General features: G+C 47.2%; 1 protein-coding gene across 3 annotated transcripts in view; it reads right to left on the bottom strand.

Moving 5' to 3' along the window:
• The window catches only part of LOC145338607 (glycerol-3-phosphate dehydrogenase [NAD(+)], cytoplasmic-like), a 42,444-nt gene that overhangs the window by 17,845 nt on the left and 6,542 nt on the right, over positions 1–18,057 (bottom strand). For all 3 annotated transcript variants that reach the window (XM_080182986.1, XM_080182985.1, XM_080182987.1), the window contains exons 2-7: positions 13,754–13,931; positions 10,813–10,953; positions 9,950–10,088; positions 5,919–6,031; positions 2,764–2,997; positions 1,474–1,580 (exon numbers count right to left, since the gene is read on the bottom strand). In XM_080182986.1, the coding sequence (XP_080039112.1) occupies positions 1,474–1,580; positions 2,764–2,997; positions 5,919–6,031; positions 9,950–10,088; positions 10,813–10,953; positions 13,754–13,931 (912 nt within the window). The remainder of the gene's footprint in view (positions 1–1,473; positions 1,581–2,763; positions 2,998–5,918; positions 6,032–9,949; positions 10,089–10,812; positions 10,954–13,753; positions 13,932–18,057) is intronic.

Below are 18,057 nucleotides of genomic sequence, written 5' to 3'. Positions count from 1 at the left end.
TCATCATCTTATACGTCTCAATGAGATCTCCCCTCATTCTTCTAAACTCTAACGAGTACAAGCCTAGTTTATTCAGCCTCTCCTCATAGCTCAACCCCCTCAACTCCGGTATCAGCCTAGTAAACCTCCTCTGCACTCCCTCCAAGGCCAAAATATCCTTGCGCAGGTGCGGCGCCCAAAACTGCACACAGTACTCCAGCTGCGGCCTCACCAATGCCCTATACAGCTGCAGCAAGACCTCCCTACTTTTATATTCAATCCCCCCTCGCTATGAAGGCCAGCATCCCATTCGCCTTCCTGACCACCTGCTGCACCTGCAAGCTGGGTTTTTGCGACTCATGCACAAGGACCCCGAGGTCCCTCTGCACCGTCGCCTGCTGCAGTTTTCGCCCCGTAAGTAATAGTCCTTCCTACCATTCTTCCTACCAAAGTGGACCACCTCACATTTGCCAACATTAAATTCCATTTGCCATTTCCTGGCCCATTTGCCCAGCCTATCTAGATCCTTCTGCAGACTCTCCACACCCTCCGCACAATTTGCCGTTCCACCAATCTTGGTGTCATCAGCAAATTTCGACACCCTACACTCGGTTCCCTCCTCCAGATCATCTATATAAATGGTAAAAAGCTGAGGCCCCAGCACCGACCCCGGGGCACTCCACTAGTCACCATCCGCCAATCCGAATAGCACCCATTGACCCCCACTCTCTGCCTCCTATTTGACAACCAATCCTCTATCCACGCTAACACCCTACATGAGCTGGGTATAGTTGTGTGGAGCCTGGGTCTCCAAAATGCCAAATGTTCCATTTCCTACTCCCAGCATTCTTCACAATGGTGAGGGCAAAGTTCACAGAGGAAAACAAAAGTGACGTAGGTTATGGAGGCACAAAATGATGGCATCCCCTTCATCACAGTGCAAGAAGTGGCATTTTCCCCGAAGTTTGCATTCCTCTCTCAGGAAGAACAAAAATATGTCCTTCTGTTTTTATGGGACATGGGCATCGCTGGCTGGCCAGCATTTATTGCCCATCCCTAGTTGCCGGAGGGCAGTTGAGAGTCAACCACATTGCTGTGAGTCACATGTAGGCCAGACCAGGTAAGGACGGCAGATTTCCTTCCCTAAAGGACATCAGTGAACCAGATGGGTTTTTTCCGACAATGGTTTCATCAGTAGATTCTTAATTCCAGATATTTTTCATTGAATTCAAATTCCACCATCTGCCGTGGACGGAGATTCGAACCCAGGTCCACACGACATTAGCTGAGTTTCCTGGATTAATAGTCTAGCGTTAATACCACTTGGCCATCATCTCCCTGAGAGATTGAGTAGATTCGGTTGATACTCACTGAATGGCCTCCTTCTGTACTGCAGTTCTAAAGAAGCAATAATGACACTGTGTGTTGTTCAGGAAGTAGTAAAACAGGGTGGGCCGTCTCTGTACATGTGAAGTGTGCCTGCACAACACTTACCTGTGGACCAGGTTGTGAAGCTGGAGAGTGCGATTGATTTCAATCGCTGTCCGCGGTCCCTGGAGCTTCTGTCCATCCAACATCTCTTCTTCCAGCTGTGCAATAGTCTGAAGAAGGACATACAACCCCACTGTGAACTTCCAAACAAATTCATTCAGGACAACTTGAGATTTTTTTTCTTTATAGCTAAGTGAACACTATCACAGAATCAGAGAGTCCTGACAGTGCAGAAGGAGGCCATTTGGTCCATTGAGTCTGCACTGACTTTTCGACAGAGCATCTTACCCAGGCCCAACTCTCACTCAATCCCCTTAACCCCAGGTATTTACTCCGCAAATCCACCTAACCTGCACATCTTTGGACACTAAGGGGCAATTTAACATGGCAAATCCACGTAATCTGCACATCTTTGGACACTAAGGGGCAATTTAACATGGCAAATCCACGTAATCTGCACATCTTTGGACACTAAGGGGCAATTTAACATGGCAAATCCACGTAATCTGCACATCTTTGGACACTTAAGGGGCAATTTAGCATGGTCAATCCACCTAACCTCACCATGGCAGTTGGTGGAATTTAAATTCAATGAATTCTGGAATATAAAGTTAGTCTTGGTAATGGTGGTGATAAAACTATCGCTGATTGTTTTAGAAACCTATCTGGTTCATTAAAGCCCCTTTAGGGAAGGAAATATGCCATCCATATCTGGCCTGGCCTATATGTGACTCCAGAGCACAGCAATGTGGTTGACTCTCAACTGCCCTTTGAAATAGCCTTGCAAGCCACTCAGTTTAAGGGCAATTATGAATGGGCAATGCCAGCGATGCCCACATTCCATGTTGAATAAATAGAGGAAGAGTTGCAGAAATTCAAAGCTCATGATTATCAGTGCTAATGGTCACAATCTGCCTTTAAATAGGAGGCCCCAGCTATTGTGACCTGTAACCAAGGATTATGTTAGGCCACAATTTCCCTGTGCAAGGAGGGGGGGAGAAATAACCACAGTGCCCACTGTCAAATGTCATTTAGAGTCATGATGGCACAGCAGGAGGCCATTCAGCCCACTGAGTCCATGTTGGCAGCATAACGTAGGCATGGAGATAGCCAGTCAACATTCACTGTTCGCCACAAGGAGGAGGTACCAAAAGCGGCTAGAGCCTGTGGGACGGGGTGTCTCCAGGAGACGAGGGGATTTGGGTCATTCTGGTATAGCTGCCAGCTGCAGGGTCTAGGTTTTGGGGTGAGGAAGTGATTGGAGTCAAGGGATCCAGCTGTTTTCCCCCTCACCTTTCCTGTTACTGTGAAGGCCTTGGCGATTTTCCTGTTGTGGCCCCTGTAGCAGGTGGCGATGAGATCCGCCACCCCGCAACTCTCGAGGAAGGTTGAGCACTGAACTGGGCCCCTGCAGCACAGCCTGGCGAAGGCAATCATCTCCATCAGCCCCAGCCGGATCACGGCGGCCTTTGTGTTGTCCCCGCAGCCCAGTCCGTCACAAAATCCAGCCCCCACTGCAACCACGTTCTAAAATAGAGGGGGGAAGAAACAGGGATGTGAGCACGTGGAGCATTAGCAAATGGTCAGACACACAGAGCAGGCCCAAATTACCCACAATTCCAGTGAATCACTGACCAAACTGGTCAAGTAATATGACAGAAAGACAACATCACATTTATAAGAGATCCCATAGGGCCCCTGTGAAAATACTGCTTTAATATCACTAAAGCCCACCAACGCCTCTACTTTCACAGGAGACTAAGGAAATTTGGCATGTCCGCTCCGAGTCTTATTAACTTTTACAGATGCACCATAGAAAGCATCCTTTCTGGTTGTATCACAGCTTGGTATGGGCTCCTGCTCTGCCCAAGACTGCAAGAAACTACAAAAGGTCGTGAATGTAGCCCAATCCATCACACAAACCAACCTCCCATCCATTGACTCTGTCTACACTTCCCGCTGCCTCGGGAAAAGCAGCCAGGATAATTAAGGATCCCACACACCCCGGACATTCTCTCTTCCACCTTCTTCCATCGGGAAAAAGGTACAAAAATCTGAGGTCACGTACCAACTGACTCAAGAACAGCTTCTTCCCTGCTGCTGTCAGACTTTTGAATGGTCCTACCATATATCAAGCTGATCTTTCTCTACACCCTAGCTATGACTGTAACACTACATTCTGCACCCTCTCCTTTCCTTCTCCCCTATGTACTCTATGAACAATTTGCTTTGTCAGTTTAGTGTGCAAGAAACAATACTTTTTATTGGATCCAATACATGTGAGAATAATAAATCAAATCAAATATTAAGCTGATCTTTCTCTACACCCTATCTGTGACTGTAACACTATATTCTGCACTCTCTCCTTCTCTATGAAGACTATGCTTTGTATAGTGCGCAAGAAACACTACTTTTCACTGTATCCCAACACATGTGACAATAATAAATCAAATTTAATATTAAGTTGATCTTTCTCTACACCCTAGCTATGCCTGTAACACTACGTTCTGCACCCTCTCCTTTCCTTCTCCCCTATATACTCTATGAACGGTATGCTTTGTCTGTATAGTGCACAAGAAACAATACTTTTCACTGAATCCCAATACATGTGACAATAATAAATAAAATCAAAATCAAATCAAATCACTCTCAGAGAAGTGTGAGACCACCTGAGCCAGGCTGATGCACAGTGGCTTTGATCAGGTTAAAGTTGGTGCTGTTGTCAGTGGATGATGGACACAGAGTTAACTTTCCAAATGAAAGACAAACAGGGTCAAAGTGCCTGGGAAGGAGGCTTTTTCCACCTGGCAGGCAATCGTTTGTCGCAGTGGCTGCTGCTGCATTTAGCTGTGAATCATTTACAACGGAAAGAAAAGTGATCACAACTCAGTGTCACAGTTACATGGGCTGGAAACCTCCAGCTACATCTGGCATTCCTGCAATCGCAACCTAGGGGACCCTTGGGCAGCCATTTTGCCGCCTCCTGACTGGACAAGTGAGCCAGTTGGTTGGCTTTAAGGTCATCGCCCTCCCTCACCTCGTCCCGCCCGGGTCAGTGGCTGAAGCTGGGAGCTTTACAGTCTTGTCAAGTACTTAATTCATCAACTAAAAACATGGAGGAGGAGCACCTTGCCCCTTTGAAAAAGAAGGCACGGTGGCACAGTGGTTAGCACTGCTGCCTCACAGCTCCAGGAACCCAGGGTTCAATTCCTGGCTTGGGTCACTGTCTGTGTCAAGTTTGCACATTCTCCCCATGTCTGCCTGGGTTTCCTCCTGGTGTTCCAGTTTCCTCCCACAGTCCAAAGATGTGCAGGTTAGGTGGATTGGCCATGCTAAATTGCCCCTTAGTGTCAAGGGATTAGCAGGGTAAATATGTGGGATTGGAGGAATAGGGTCTGGGTGGGATTGTGGTTGGTACAGACTCGATGGGCCAAATGGCCTCCTTCTGCACTGTAGGATTCTATGAACATGTACGCTTTCGAAATGTAATCTATTGAGTACATAGTTCAGTTCCTCCCACACTCCAAAGATGTGCTCTTAGGCTGATTGGTATAACATAAGAACAACATAAAAACATAAGAAATAGGAGCAGGAGTAGGCCATCTAGCCCTTCGAGCCTGCCCCGCCATTCAATAAGATCATGGCTGATCTGTCGTGGCTCAGTTCCACATTCCCGCCCTCTCCCCATAACCCTTAATCCCCTCTCTTATCAAAAACCCATCAACCCGCGTCTTAAAAATATTTAGCGAGGTAGCCTCCACCACTTCAACGGGCAGAGAATTCCAGAGATTCACCACCCTTTGAGTGAAGAAGTTCCTCCTCAACTCCGTTCTAAACCGCCCCCCCTTTATCTTGAGACTGTGCCCCCTAGTCCTACTGTCCTTTCTGAGCGGGAATAGTCTCTCCACCTCTATCCTATCCATCCCATTCATCATCTTATACGTCTCAATGAGATCTCCCCTCATTCTTCTAAACTCTAACGAGTACAAGCCTAGTTTATTCAGCCTCTCCTCATAGCTCAACCCCCTCAACTCCGGCATCAGCCTAGTAAACCTCCTCTGCACTCCCTCCAAGGCCAAAATATCCTTGCGTAAGTGCGGCGCCCAAAACTGCACACAGTACTCCAGCTGTGGCCTCACCAATGCCCTATACAGCCGCAGCAAGACCTCCCTACTTTTATATTCAATCCCCCTCGCTATGAACAAATTATCCCTAAATTAGTCTCCCCTCAATCTGGTTTCCAATATGAAACGCCGTAAGCATAGACAAGGGTCATGGGTGGAGAGGGGACTCATAATGTTGAAATGGCGGCGCAGGCTCGTTGAGCCGAAGGGCCTGTTTCCCGTGCTGTGTTGTTCTTTGAGTTTGCAGGAGGAAGACACAATCGGAAAACTCAAAACGTTAAAATAACAAAGGCAGCAAAGCAGATGCGAGAGATCGTGGCCTACCTTTAAGGCCCCGCAGATCTCCACAGTGTCTGCCTCCTCCACCACCCGGATCCAGAAGTTTTGAGTCTGCAGCAGTTCTTTTGAAACATTTCCGTGTGCAATATCTGCAGCTCCTGTTCAGGAGAAGAAGTGAGGCAAAGTTAACTGAAAAAGGGTATACATAACTGGCCGCACATCGCTCCACCGTTTACATTCCAGAGGTATGTTAATACAGCACGATCATAGAATCCCTACAGTGCAGAATGAGGCCATTCGACCACGTTAGACGTAGACTAAAATCATGAATAGGTCACTGAGATAGTAGGACGGCGGCGCGGGCTCGTTGGGCCGAAGGGCCTGTTTCCCGTGCTGTGTTGTTCTTTGTTCTTTGTTCGACCCATTGAGTCTGCACCAACCTCAATCCCACCTGGGCCCTATCCCTGTAACCCCACATATTTACCCTGCTAATCCCCTTAGCATGGCCAATCCATTTAATCTGCTCATCTTTGGACATTAAAGGACAATTTAGCATGGCCAATCCACCTAACCTACACATCTTTGGACACTAAGGGGCAATTTAGCATGGCCAACCCACCTAACCTACACATCTTTGGACACTAAGGGACAATTTAGCATGGCCAATCCACCTAACCTACACATCTTTGGACACTAAGGGGCAATTTAGCATGGCCAATCCACCTAACCTACACATCTTTGGACACTAAGGGACAATTTAGCATGGCCAATCCACCTAACCCCCACATCTTTGAACAGTAAGGGGCAATTTAGCATGGCCAATCCACCTAACTCGCACATCTTTGGATACTAAGGGGCAATTTAGCATGGCCAATCCACCTAACCTGTACATCTTTGGACACTAAGGGGCAATTTAGCATGGCCAATCCACCTAACCTACACATCTTTGGACACTAAGGGGCAATTTAGCATGGCCAATCCACCTAACCTACACATCTTTGGATACTAAGGGGCAATTTAGCATGGCCAATCCACCTAACCTACACATCTTTGGACACTAAGGGGCAATTTAGCATGGCCAATCCACCTAACCTGTACATCTTTGGACACTAAGGGGCAATTTAGCATGGCCAATCCACCTAACCTGCACATCTTTGGATACTAAGGGGCAATTTAGCATGGCCAATCCACCTAACATACACATCTTTTGAATGAATGTCGAAGGAAATTGGAGCACACGGAGGAACCCCACGCAGACACGGGGAGAATGTACAAGTCAGAGGGCAGCATATCTTAAGCACTGTAGTCAATTCTGTTCACCAGGGGAGGCCATCCAAGCCCTGGGGGCAGTTCTGACAAAACCCACAGAGACAGACCCCTTAGTGTGAGGGAGAAGAGAGACTGCACAATCCAATTCTAAAAGAAGGACACTGCAAATTCAAGATGCAAAAGATAAATATGAAACATAATAAATAGGGGCAACATTCGACAATGCTCATGGTGGAGCCTGCTCTGCCATCCAATACAATCATGGCTGATCCTGGGTTTCAACTCCACTTTCCCTCCCACTCTCCAAATCCCATCATTCCCCAAGAGATCAAAAGTCTGTCTATCTCAAACGTAAATCTATTCAATGATGGAGCATCCAGAATCCTCTGGGGAAGAGAATTCCCAAGATTCACAACACTTTGAGTGAAGAAATATCTCATCTCAGTCCAAAATGGCCGACCACTTGCCTTGAGACTCCGCCTTCCCCCACTATGTTCTAGACTCCCCAGCCAGGGGGAAACAATCTCTCTGTATCCACCCTGTCACTCAGAATTCTGAAGTATAACATGGTAACCACACAAGGCCTAATGTCAGCAAACTTTGAAACATGTGGAATGGCTAGGGCAGTAGGTGACCAATCATTTGATGGACAGCTGCATGGGGTTGGTTAGTTCAGTCGGGGTTAGTTTAGCTCAGTTGGCTAGACAGCTGGCTCATCGTGCAAAGCGGGTTCCATTCCCATACCGGCTGAGGTTATTCATAAAGTCTCCATCTTCTTAAACTTGACCTTGTCTGAAATGAGGTGATCTTAAGGACAAATCACCACCAATCAGCCCCTCAAAAGGGCCTATGGTGATCTGGGACTATGGCAACTTTCCTTTGGATGCAGTGAAGGGGGCGACTGTGGGACATTCTGGAGGGATAGAGTCATAGAGGTTTACAGCATGGAAACAGGCCCTTCAGCCCAACTTGTCCATGCTGCCCTTTTTATTAAAACCCCTAAGCTAGTCCCAATTGTCCGCATTTGGCCCATATCCCTCTATACCAATCGTATCCACATAACCATCTAAATGGTTTTTAAAAGACAAAATTGTACCCACCTCTACTACTGCCTCTGGCAGCTCGTTCCAGACACTCACCACCCTCTGTGTGAAAAAATTGTCCCTCTGGACACTTTTGTATCTCTCCCCTCTCACTTTAAACCTATGCCCTCTAGTTTTAGACTCCCCTACCTTTGGGAAAAGATATTGATTATCTAGCTGATCTGTACCCCTCATTATTTTATAGACCTCTATAAGATCACCCCTCAGCCTCCTACGCTCCAGAGAAAAAAGTCCCAGTCTATCCAGCCTCTCCTTATAACTCAAACCATCAAGTCCCGGTAGCATCCTAGTAAATCTTTTCTGCACTCTTTCTAGTTTAATAATATCCTTTCTATAATAGGGTGACCAGAACTGTACACAGTACTCCAAGTGTGGCCTTACCAATGTCTTGTACAACTTCAACAAGACGTCCCAACTCCTGTATTCAATGTTCTGACCAATGAAACCAAGCATACCGAATGCCTTCTTCACCACTCTGTCCACCTGTGACTCCACTTTCAAGGAGCTATGAACCTGTACCCCGAGATCTCTTTGATCTGTAACTCTCCCCAGCGCCCTACCATTAACTGAGTAAGTCCTGCCCTGGTTCAATCTACCAAAATGCATCACCTCGCATTTGTCCAAATTAAACTCCATCTGCCGTTTGTCAGCCCACTGGCCCAATTGACTAAGGTCCCTTTGCAATTGGAGATAACTTTCTTCACTGTCGACTCTGCCGCCAATCTTGGTAAAAAGTCTGACAACACCAGGTTTTACTGTGTTTACGCCAGTCCAACGCCGGCATACCCACATCATGACCAATCTTGGTGTCATAGAACATATGCAACAACTTATAATGCGGTACCTTGTCAAAGGCCTTGCTAAAGTCCATGTAGACAATATCAACTGCACTGCCCTCATCTACCTTCTTGGTTACCCCTTCAAAAAACTCAATCAAATTTGTGAGACATGATTTTCCACTCACAAAGCCATGCTGACTGTCCCTAATCAGTCCTTGCATCTCTAAATGCCTGTAGATCCTGTCTCTCAAAATACCTTCCAACAATTTACCCACCACAGATGTGAGGCTCACTGACCTGTAGTTCCCAGGCTTTTCCCTGCAGTCCTTTTTAAACAAAGGCACAACATTTGTCACTCTCCAATCTTCAGGCAACCTCACCCGTGACAATCGATGATTCAAATATCTCTGCTAGGGGACCCGCAATTTCCTCCCTAGCCTCCCACAATGTCCTGGGATAGACTTCATCAGATCCCGGGATTTATCTACGTTGATGCACTTTAAGACTCCAGCACCTCCTGTGTAATATGTACACTCCTCAAAGACATCGCTATTTATTTCCCCAAGATCCCTAAAATCCATGCTTTTCTCAACGGTAAATACTGATGAGAAATATTTATTTAGGATCTCACCCATCTCTTGTGAATCCACACATAGGTGACCCTGTTGATCCTTAAGAGGCCCTACTCTGAGGCAAGGTAGGCCTCCCTTATCTGTATCTTGTCTCCCTGCGCCCCTGCCCGCCCACCTCCCGATCCTATTGCCATGGCCGAGGCCAGAGAGTGTTTGTGAGTAGACCCCCCCCGGGGGTGAGCATGGTGGGCCACCATTTTGTGTCACTGAGGGAGGTTGCAGCTCCTGTGCCCTGTCCCGATGCGCAGCGCACACACCCTTTGACCGAGTGGTTGGTGACTGGGGGGTATTACCGATAGTGCCTTCGCAGAATTTCTCAGCTGCTACTTCACTGGCCAGACAGGCACCTGACAGCACAGTGACTTCAATCCCCAGTATCTCCCGGATCATGTCAGATGCCAGCTTCAGACCATCCAATCCAGTGTCAAAGCCCTGTGGCAAATCACATTGAAGAACCAGATTTAATGACTGTTTGTAGAATCCAAAGGAAAGCTGAAACAGAAGGAGGCCATTCGACCCACGATTTCTGTACCATACCTTTTATTCATGGGCATCACTGGCTGGGTCCAGCATTTGTTGCCCATCCCTAATTGCCCCTCAAGAAGGTGATGGTGAGCCGCCATCTTGAACCCACTCTAATCCATGTGGTGTAGGTACACCCACAGTGCTGTTAGGGAGGGAGTTCCAGAATTGTTATTGGACATTAGTCAGTCCGTGTGGTGTAGGTATACCCACAGTGCTGTTAGGGAGGGAGTTCCAGGATTGTTATTGGACATCAGTCAGTCCGTGTGGTGTAGGTACACCCACAGTGCTGTTAGGGAGGGAAGTCCAGGAGTTTGACCCAGTGACAGTGAAGGAACGACTGATATATTTCCAAATCAGGACAGTGAGTGAGTTGGAGGGGAACCTCCAGGTAGTGGTGTTCCCAGGTATCTGCTGGCCTTGTCCTTCTGGAGGGTAGAGGTCACGGATTTGGAAGGTGCTGTCTAAGGAGCCTTGAGGAGATGCTGGAAGCCATGGAGAACACAAAGAGGGAAAAGAGAAAACAGGTGGGGGTTATGGGGGACAGAAGAAAGAGAGTGATGGGGAGGGGGGAGAGAGTGCAAGAGGGGAAAGAAAGGAGGATCCGTTGTACGATTACAGGGTCACTCTGTACCTTGATAAGAGAGATTCCAATAGTGGAAGGCTTGACGTGACCTTTCAACTCATCACAGGTCTGTCTGATGAACTGGTGTGGCACAGCAAATATCAAGATGTCTGCATCTCTTGCTGCATCCAATAAGTCCGGCACTGCAATCTAAACAGATTGGACAACAAACGTCAGCGAATAAGTGCCATCCAGGACTGGCAAATATATACAGAACAGATCCAATTCACCAGTGAGTTAATTAGAGTCATAGAACTTTACAGCACAGAGGCCCTTTGGCCCATCGTGTCTCTACCGGCCATCAACCACCTTGTTTTTGCCAATAGAAATATCTGCAGGGTGAGGTTATTCACACCACAAACTAACATATCTCAAAGAACAAAGAACAGCACAGGGACAGGCCCTTTGACCCACCAAGCCTGTGCTCACATGTCACCTTTCTAAGCTAAAGACCTTTTCCCTCTACATGGTCTGTATCCCTATATTCTGTCTGTATCCCTCGATTCCCTGCCTATTCATGTATCTGTCCAGATGCCTCTTAAACGTTGCTATTGTATCTGCGTCTACCACCTCCTCTGACAGCGCATTCCAAGCACTTACCACCCTCTGTGTACAGAACTTGCCTCTCACATCTCCTTTAAACTTTTACCTTCATCCCATTTCCCCTCGTAATTGACATTCGTACCTTGGGAAAAAGACTCTTGACTATTCTATCCGTGCCCCTTGTAATTTTGTAAACATCTATCAGGTCACCCCTCAGCCTCCGTCTTCCTGGTGAAAACAAACCAAGATTGTCCAATCTCTCCTCATAGCTAATAGGTACAGGGATGTTTTACTGCAATTGTACAGGGCATTGGTGAGGCCGCACCTGGAGTATTGTGTGCAGTTTTGGTCTCCTTATCTGAGGAAGGATGTCCTTGTTGTTGCATCTTCTGTGACAGCTCCACTTTCCACCACAGAGCTTTAACCTTGGCAAAGATTTCCCTCTGACCCTTCACTCTTTTTGCTTCATTTCCTATGCTCCTGCCATCTGCCTTCAACAAGCGAACAGGATCCCATTCATCTTCAACCATACCCACCCACTCGAGCATCCCTCACTATCTCTGGCGGTGCAGACAGAAAGTCGTGCTGGTTAGGTGCATTGGCCATGCTCAATTGTCCTTCAGAGTTGGGTACTGTGGGCCTTATGAGCCCGCAGCCAAGTCGGTCTCCCCCTTCCCTTCCTGCTTTCCAGAGACATCTTTCCTTCAGGAGAGGTGGTGGGAGGAGAACGTTGACAAGATTGGTACGATCCATACTGCGGAATTTACCATCATCCTTAACAACCTGCATTTCGATAGTGCTTTTAATCAAGGATTTCACAGGAAGGTTACAAGCCAGATTTGACAACAAGCCACATAAGGAGATATTAAGATGGGTGACCAAGTGTTTGGCCCCCAGGGATGGATTTAAGGAGCATCTTAAATGAGGGAAGTGAAATGGAGAGGTTTAGGGAGGGAATTCCAGAGCTCAGAGCCCAAGCAGCCAAAGACATGGCCACCATTTGTGGAGCGATTAAAATTCGGGATGTTCAGGAGGCCAGAATTGGAGGAGCGCCGAGATCCCGGGAGGGTTGTGGAACTGGAGGAAATGACAGAGATAGGGAGGGGTGGCAGGATTTGAATCCAGGGAAAATGAGAGGATTTGATGAATTGAGGGTGTTGTTGTACTGGGAGTTAATGCAGGATGAGCGAACACAGGGGGTAAGTGGGATTTAACGTGGATTAGGATTTGGGCAGCAATGTTTTAGATGAGCTAAAATCCATGGAAGAGGGAGAGGCCAATCAGGAAAACATTGGAATGGCTGCATTTTGAGGTTCCAAAGGCACTGGATGAAGGTTTCAGCAACAGATGGGCTGAAACAGGGGTAATGTTAGGGCAGCAGAGGTCAATGGTGCTGGGGATGGCGCGAACATGTGGTCAGAAGTTGTGCTCAGGACCCTGAGGTAACTGAACCCAAGAGTCGTTCCTTGGGGCTATTTTTTAATAGAATCCCTACAGTGCAGAAGGAGGCCATTTGGCCCATCGAGTCTGTACCGACCACAATCTCACCCAGTCCCTATCCCCATAGCCCCACATATTTTGCCTTGTTAGCCCCCCGACACTAAGGAGCAATTTATCATGGCCAATCCACCTAACCTGCACATCTTTAGACACTAAGGGGCAATTTATCATGGCCAATCCACCTAACCTGCACATCTTTAGACACTAAGGGGCAATTTATCATGGCCAATCCACCTAACCTACACATCTTTAGACACTAAGGGGCAATTTAGCATGGCCAATCCACCTAACCTACACATCTTTGGACACTAAGGGGCAATTTAGCATGGCCAATCCACCTAACCTACACATCTTTGGACACTAAGGGGCAATTTAGCATGGCCAATCCACCTAACCTACACATCTTTGGACACTAAGGGGCAATTTAGCATGGCCAATCAACCTAACCTACACATCTTTAGACACTAAGGGACAATTTAGCATGGCCAATCCACCTAACCTACACATCTTTGGACACTAAGAGACAATTTAGCATGGCCAATCCACCCTAACCTACACATCTTTGGACACTAAGGGACAATTTAGCATGGCCAATCCACCTAACCTACACATCTTTAGACACTAAGGGACAATCCACCTAACCTGCACATCTTTAGACACTAAGAGGCAATTTAGCATTGCCAATCCCCTAACCTGCACATCTTTGTACACTAAGGGGCAATTTACCATGGCCAATCCACCCTAACCTGCACATCTTTGTACACTAAGGGGCAATTTACCATGGCCAATCCACCCTAACCTGCACATCTTTGTACACTAAGGGGCAATTTAGCACGGTCAATCCACCTAACCTGCACATTTTTGGACACTCACATCTGCTCTCCAATCAAAGTTGAACAACACTTACCACATTGACAGGCAGCTTGTATCCAGGCAGATACTTCACATTCTCATGGTCAGTGTTTATAATTTCTGTAAGCTTCCTGTCCTTCACCATCTCTTCAAACACCCACATGATCACCGTGTTGTCAAATCTCTTACTTTTGGCCGCGTTCTCTCCAGCGATCTTTCCGATGGCCGATCCCCTGTGAGGAAAGGGAGGGGGAGAAAATAATGACTCAAATTTATAAGAGAACAAAAGAAGAAATAAGTTGCATTTACAGAGCACCTATTGCAATCTCACGATGTCCCAAAGCGCTTCACAGCTGAGGAAGTACTTCCAAAGTGTTGTAATTGATGGCGTTGCAGTACCTCTGACAGTGCGGCACTCCCTCAGGACTTCACTGGAGCACTCGCCTGGATTATGTGCTCACCTGAGCCCTTTGCCTCCTGATTCAGATGTGAGCATGTCACGCATGAAGCCTAGGCCTCACTCCTTTGAACTGCATTAATGCTGTTTGGATTGCTTCCCTCAAATGTCCATCCCTCTCATCTGACAACCATCAAAACCCTTGACCATAAGACCATAAGACATAGGAGCAGAATTAGGCCACTCGGCCCATCGAGTCTGCTCTGCCATTCAATCATGGCTGATATTTTTCTCATCCCCATTCTCCTGCCTTTTCCCCATAATCCCTGATCCCCTTATTGATCAAGAACCTATCGATCTCTGTCTTAAAGACACTCAGTGACCCGGCCTCCTCTGTAGCAAAGAGTTCCACAGATTCCCCACTCTCTGGCTGAAGAAATTCCTCCTCACCTCCATTTTAAAGGATCGTCCCTTTACCCTGAGGTTTAAAGGAGATGTACGAAGCAAGTTTTTTACACAGAGGGTGGTGGGTGCCTGGAACTCGCTGCCGGGGGAGGTAGCGGAAGCAGGTACGATAGTGAATTTTAAGGGACGTCTTGAGGTGACACGTGGGAGGTTTGACAGAGGAATAAGTATGGTTTTACAGAGGCTCTACAGGAGGTCTTGTGGTGCAATTGGTAGTGTCCTGGCTTCTCAGCCAGAAGTTCTGAGTTGGAATCCCACTCTGGTACTCGAGTTGGTCACGATTAGGAGAATTTCACAGTGACTACATTGCAGTGTTAATGTAGGCCTACTTATGACAGTGAGCCAAGCTGGGAATTGACCCTGGCGCTGTAAAGCAGCAGTGTTAACCACTGTGCCATCTAGCGGTGCACAGAGAGACTGCAGCTCCAGAAATGAATGATTTGCTTTTGTTTGTGCACAATGCAGCTAATAAATTCTTTATAAAGTGTGGTCTCTGTTGTAGGGTGGAATTTACACACCGTAACTCTCACAATGTGACAATGACCAAATCATCTGTTTTTCGCGATGTTGATCGAGGGATAAATACTGCGCAGGATACCAGGGACAACTCAAAGAACAAAGAGAATTCCAGCACAGGAACAGGCCCTTCGGCCCTCCAAGCCTGCACCGACCCTGCTGCCTGTCTGAACTAAAACCCCCTACCCTTCCGGGGACCATATCCCTCTATTCATGTATTTGTCCAGACCCCCTTAAAACTCACTATCCTATCTACTTCCACTACCTCCCCCGGCAGCGAGTTCCAGGCACCCACCACACCCTGACTAAAAGAATCTGCCTCATACATCTCCTTTAAACCTTGCCCCTCGCACCTTAAACCTGTGCCCCCCGCGTAATTAACTCTTCCACCCTGGGGAAAAAGCTTCTGACTATCCACTCTGTCCATGCCTCTCATAGTCTTGTAGACTTCTATCAGGTCTCCCCTCAACCTCCGTCACTCCAGTGAGAACAAACCAAGTTTCTCCAACCTCTCCTCATAGCTAATGCCCTCCATACCAGGCAACATCCTGGTAAATCTTTTCTGTACCCTCTCCAAAGCCTCCACATCCTTCTGGTAGTGTGGCGACCAGAATTATACCATGTCGCCAACATCCCACCCCACTGCGTCACCTCGCCTCCCACAAGTTAAACCCTTTAGCACAGCAGTGGGCCATGTCTGACCCGTCTGAGTGCAGTCCCCCCAAGACATTGTGTTGTCCGTTGCCCCATTCCGCTGATTCCCGTCCGTGTAGTTCTTTTCCTGCCGGTGTGACTGAAGTGATTTGTACGTAAAGGGTGAGTGAAGTGAGGTGTGTGCTGATTCCACACAACATTGAGTGTGAGAGCCGTGCACTCCCTCTGTGTCCAAAGTGTCAATAATTCTTCTGTTTTTACCATTGGGAGTTGATGACAGTCCCATTAATAAATGATGAAGTATTTTCTATAACTCGTTCTGGAATATTCAGCATGGATTAAATATATTGAATCTTATTCATGGGGACACGGTTAGTGAGCAAGCCCGGTTTCAATCTCACGGCCCACTGAGATGGAGGAGGATCACTCTCACTGCCCACTCACCAGCCCAGGTTGCCCGCCACTGATCTGGCATGTTGTAGAGTGTTAAAAGTCTGCATTGCAAAATTCAAATGGAGAGAAATGGGGGTGGGGGGGGAGATGTGGAGAAAAGTCAGTAGGTTTCACAGTTAAATCTATGTTGTAACCTTCCAACACCAAGGACTAAGCCTGGGAAGATTCATTGCCATTCTATTTTTAAACATGCAGAGGAAAGTTGGACCACAGAAGCCAAATTTAAAAAGTATCTGGTGCCAAGTGAGAGGGCATAATGGAAGAGACAAAGGGAAAAATACGAGGAAATGTAGCAATTTTAGCACACTTTGCAAGTTACCAGGAGTTTTTTTGACAAAGTCACGACTTCCCGGGCTATGTTGCTTTGGAAAACAAGTCAAGGTCAGCAAGGCCCAAAGATTCAGTTCAACACTCCATGGACAGCCTCACAGGACAGTGGTCATGGTGGCCATATTGGACCCAATTTAGTTTTATAAATTGACAAATTGATGTGACTATATTGTCCTTTTTTTCAAAATAGTAAAGAATCCCGAAATTCCTAACCTCTGCTAAACTGTGGGCACCAACACTGGCGTACAGTTCTACAAATGGGCAGCACAGTGGCACACTGCTGCCTCTCAGCGCCAGGGACCCAGGTTCGATTCCCGGCTTGGGTCACTGTCTGTGTGGAGTTTGTACGTTCTCCCCGTGTCTGTGTGGGTTTCCTCCGGGGGCTCCGGTTTCCTCCCACAGTACAACGATGTGTGGGTTAGGTGGATTGGCCATGCTAAATTGCCCTTAGTGTCCAAAGGTGGGCAGATTAAGTTGATTGGCAATGCTAAATTGCCATTTTTTGCCCCAAGATGTGTAGGTTAGGTGGGTTGGCCATTCTAAATTGCCCCTTAGTGCCTCAAGATGTTTTGGTTCGATGGATTGGTCATGCTAAATTGCCCCTTAGTGTCCAAAGGTGTGCAGGTTAGGGGGATTGGCCATGCTAAATTGCCCCTTAGTGTCCAAAGATGTTCAGGTTAGGTGGATTGGCCATGCTAAATTGCCCCTTAGTGTCCAAAGATGTTCAGGTTAGGTGGATTGGCCATGCTAAATTGTCCCTTAGTGTCCAAAGATGTTCAGGTTAGGTGGATTGGCCATGCTAAATTGCCCCTTAGTGTCCAAAGATGTTCAGGTTAGGTGGATTGGCCATGCTAAATTGCCCCTTAGTGTCCAAAGATGTGCAGGTTAGGTGGATTGGCCATGCTAAATTGCCCCTTAGTGTCCAAAGATGTTCAGGTTAGGTGGATTGGCCATGCTAAATCGCCCTTTAGTGCCCCAAGATGTTTTGGTTTGGTCGATTGGCCATGCTAAATTTTCCCTTAGTGTCCAAAGATGTGCAGGTTAGGTGGATTGGCCATGCTAAATTTTCCCTTAGTGTCCAAAGATGTGCAGGTTAGGTGGATTGGCCATGCTAAATTGTCCCTTAGTGTCCAAAGATGTGCAGGTTAGGTGGATTGGCCATGCTAAATTACCCCTTAGTGTCCAAAGATGTGCAGGTTAGGTGGATTGGCCATGCTAAATTGTCCCTTAGTGTCCAAAGATGTTCAGGTTAGGTGGATTGGCCATGCTAAATTACCCCTTAGTGTCCAAAGATGTGCAGGTTAGGTGGATTGGCCATGCTAAATTACCCCTTAGTGTCCAAAGATGTGCAGGTTAGGGTGGATTGGCCATGCTAAATTGTCCCTTAGTGTCTGGGGGATTAGCAGGGTAAATATGTGGGGTTACAGGGATAGAGCCTGGGTGGGATTGTGGTCAGTGTAGACTTGATGGGCCGAGAGGCCTCCTTCTACATTGTAGGGATTCTATGATTCTATTCTATGATTCTATGAATGTCAGCACCTGAT

The sequence above is a fragment of the Carcharhinus amblyrhynchos genome, unplaced genomic scaffold (genome assembly GCF_965287045.1).
Source record: "Carcharhinus amblyrhynchos unplaced genomic scaffold, sCarAmb.v2.hapA chromosome_107, whole genome shotgun sequence".
In the NCBI taxonomy this organism is placed as follows: domain Eukaryota; kingdom Metazoa; phylum Chordata; class Chondrichthyes; order Carcharhiniformes; family Carcharhinidae; genus Carcharhinus; species Carcharhinus amblyrhynchos.
This window is presented reverse-complemented; position numbering and strand designations above follow the sequence as displayed.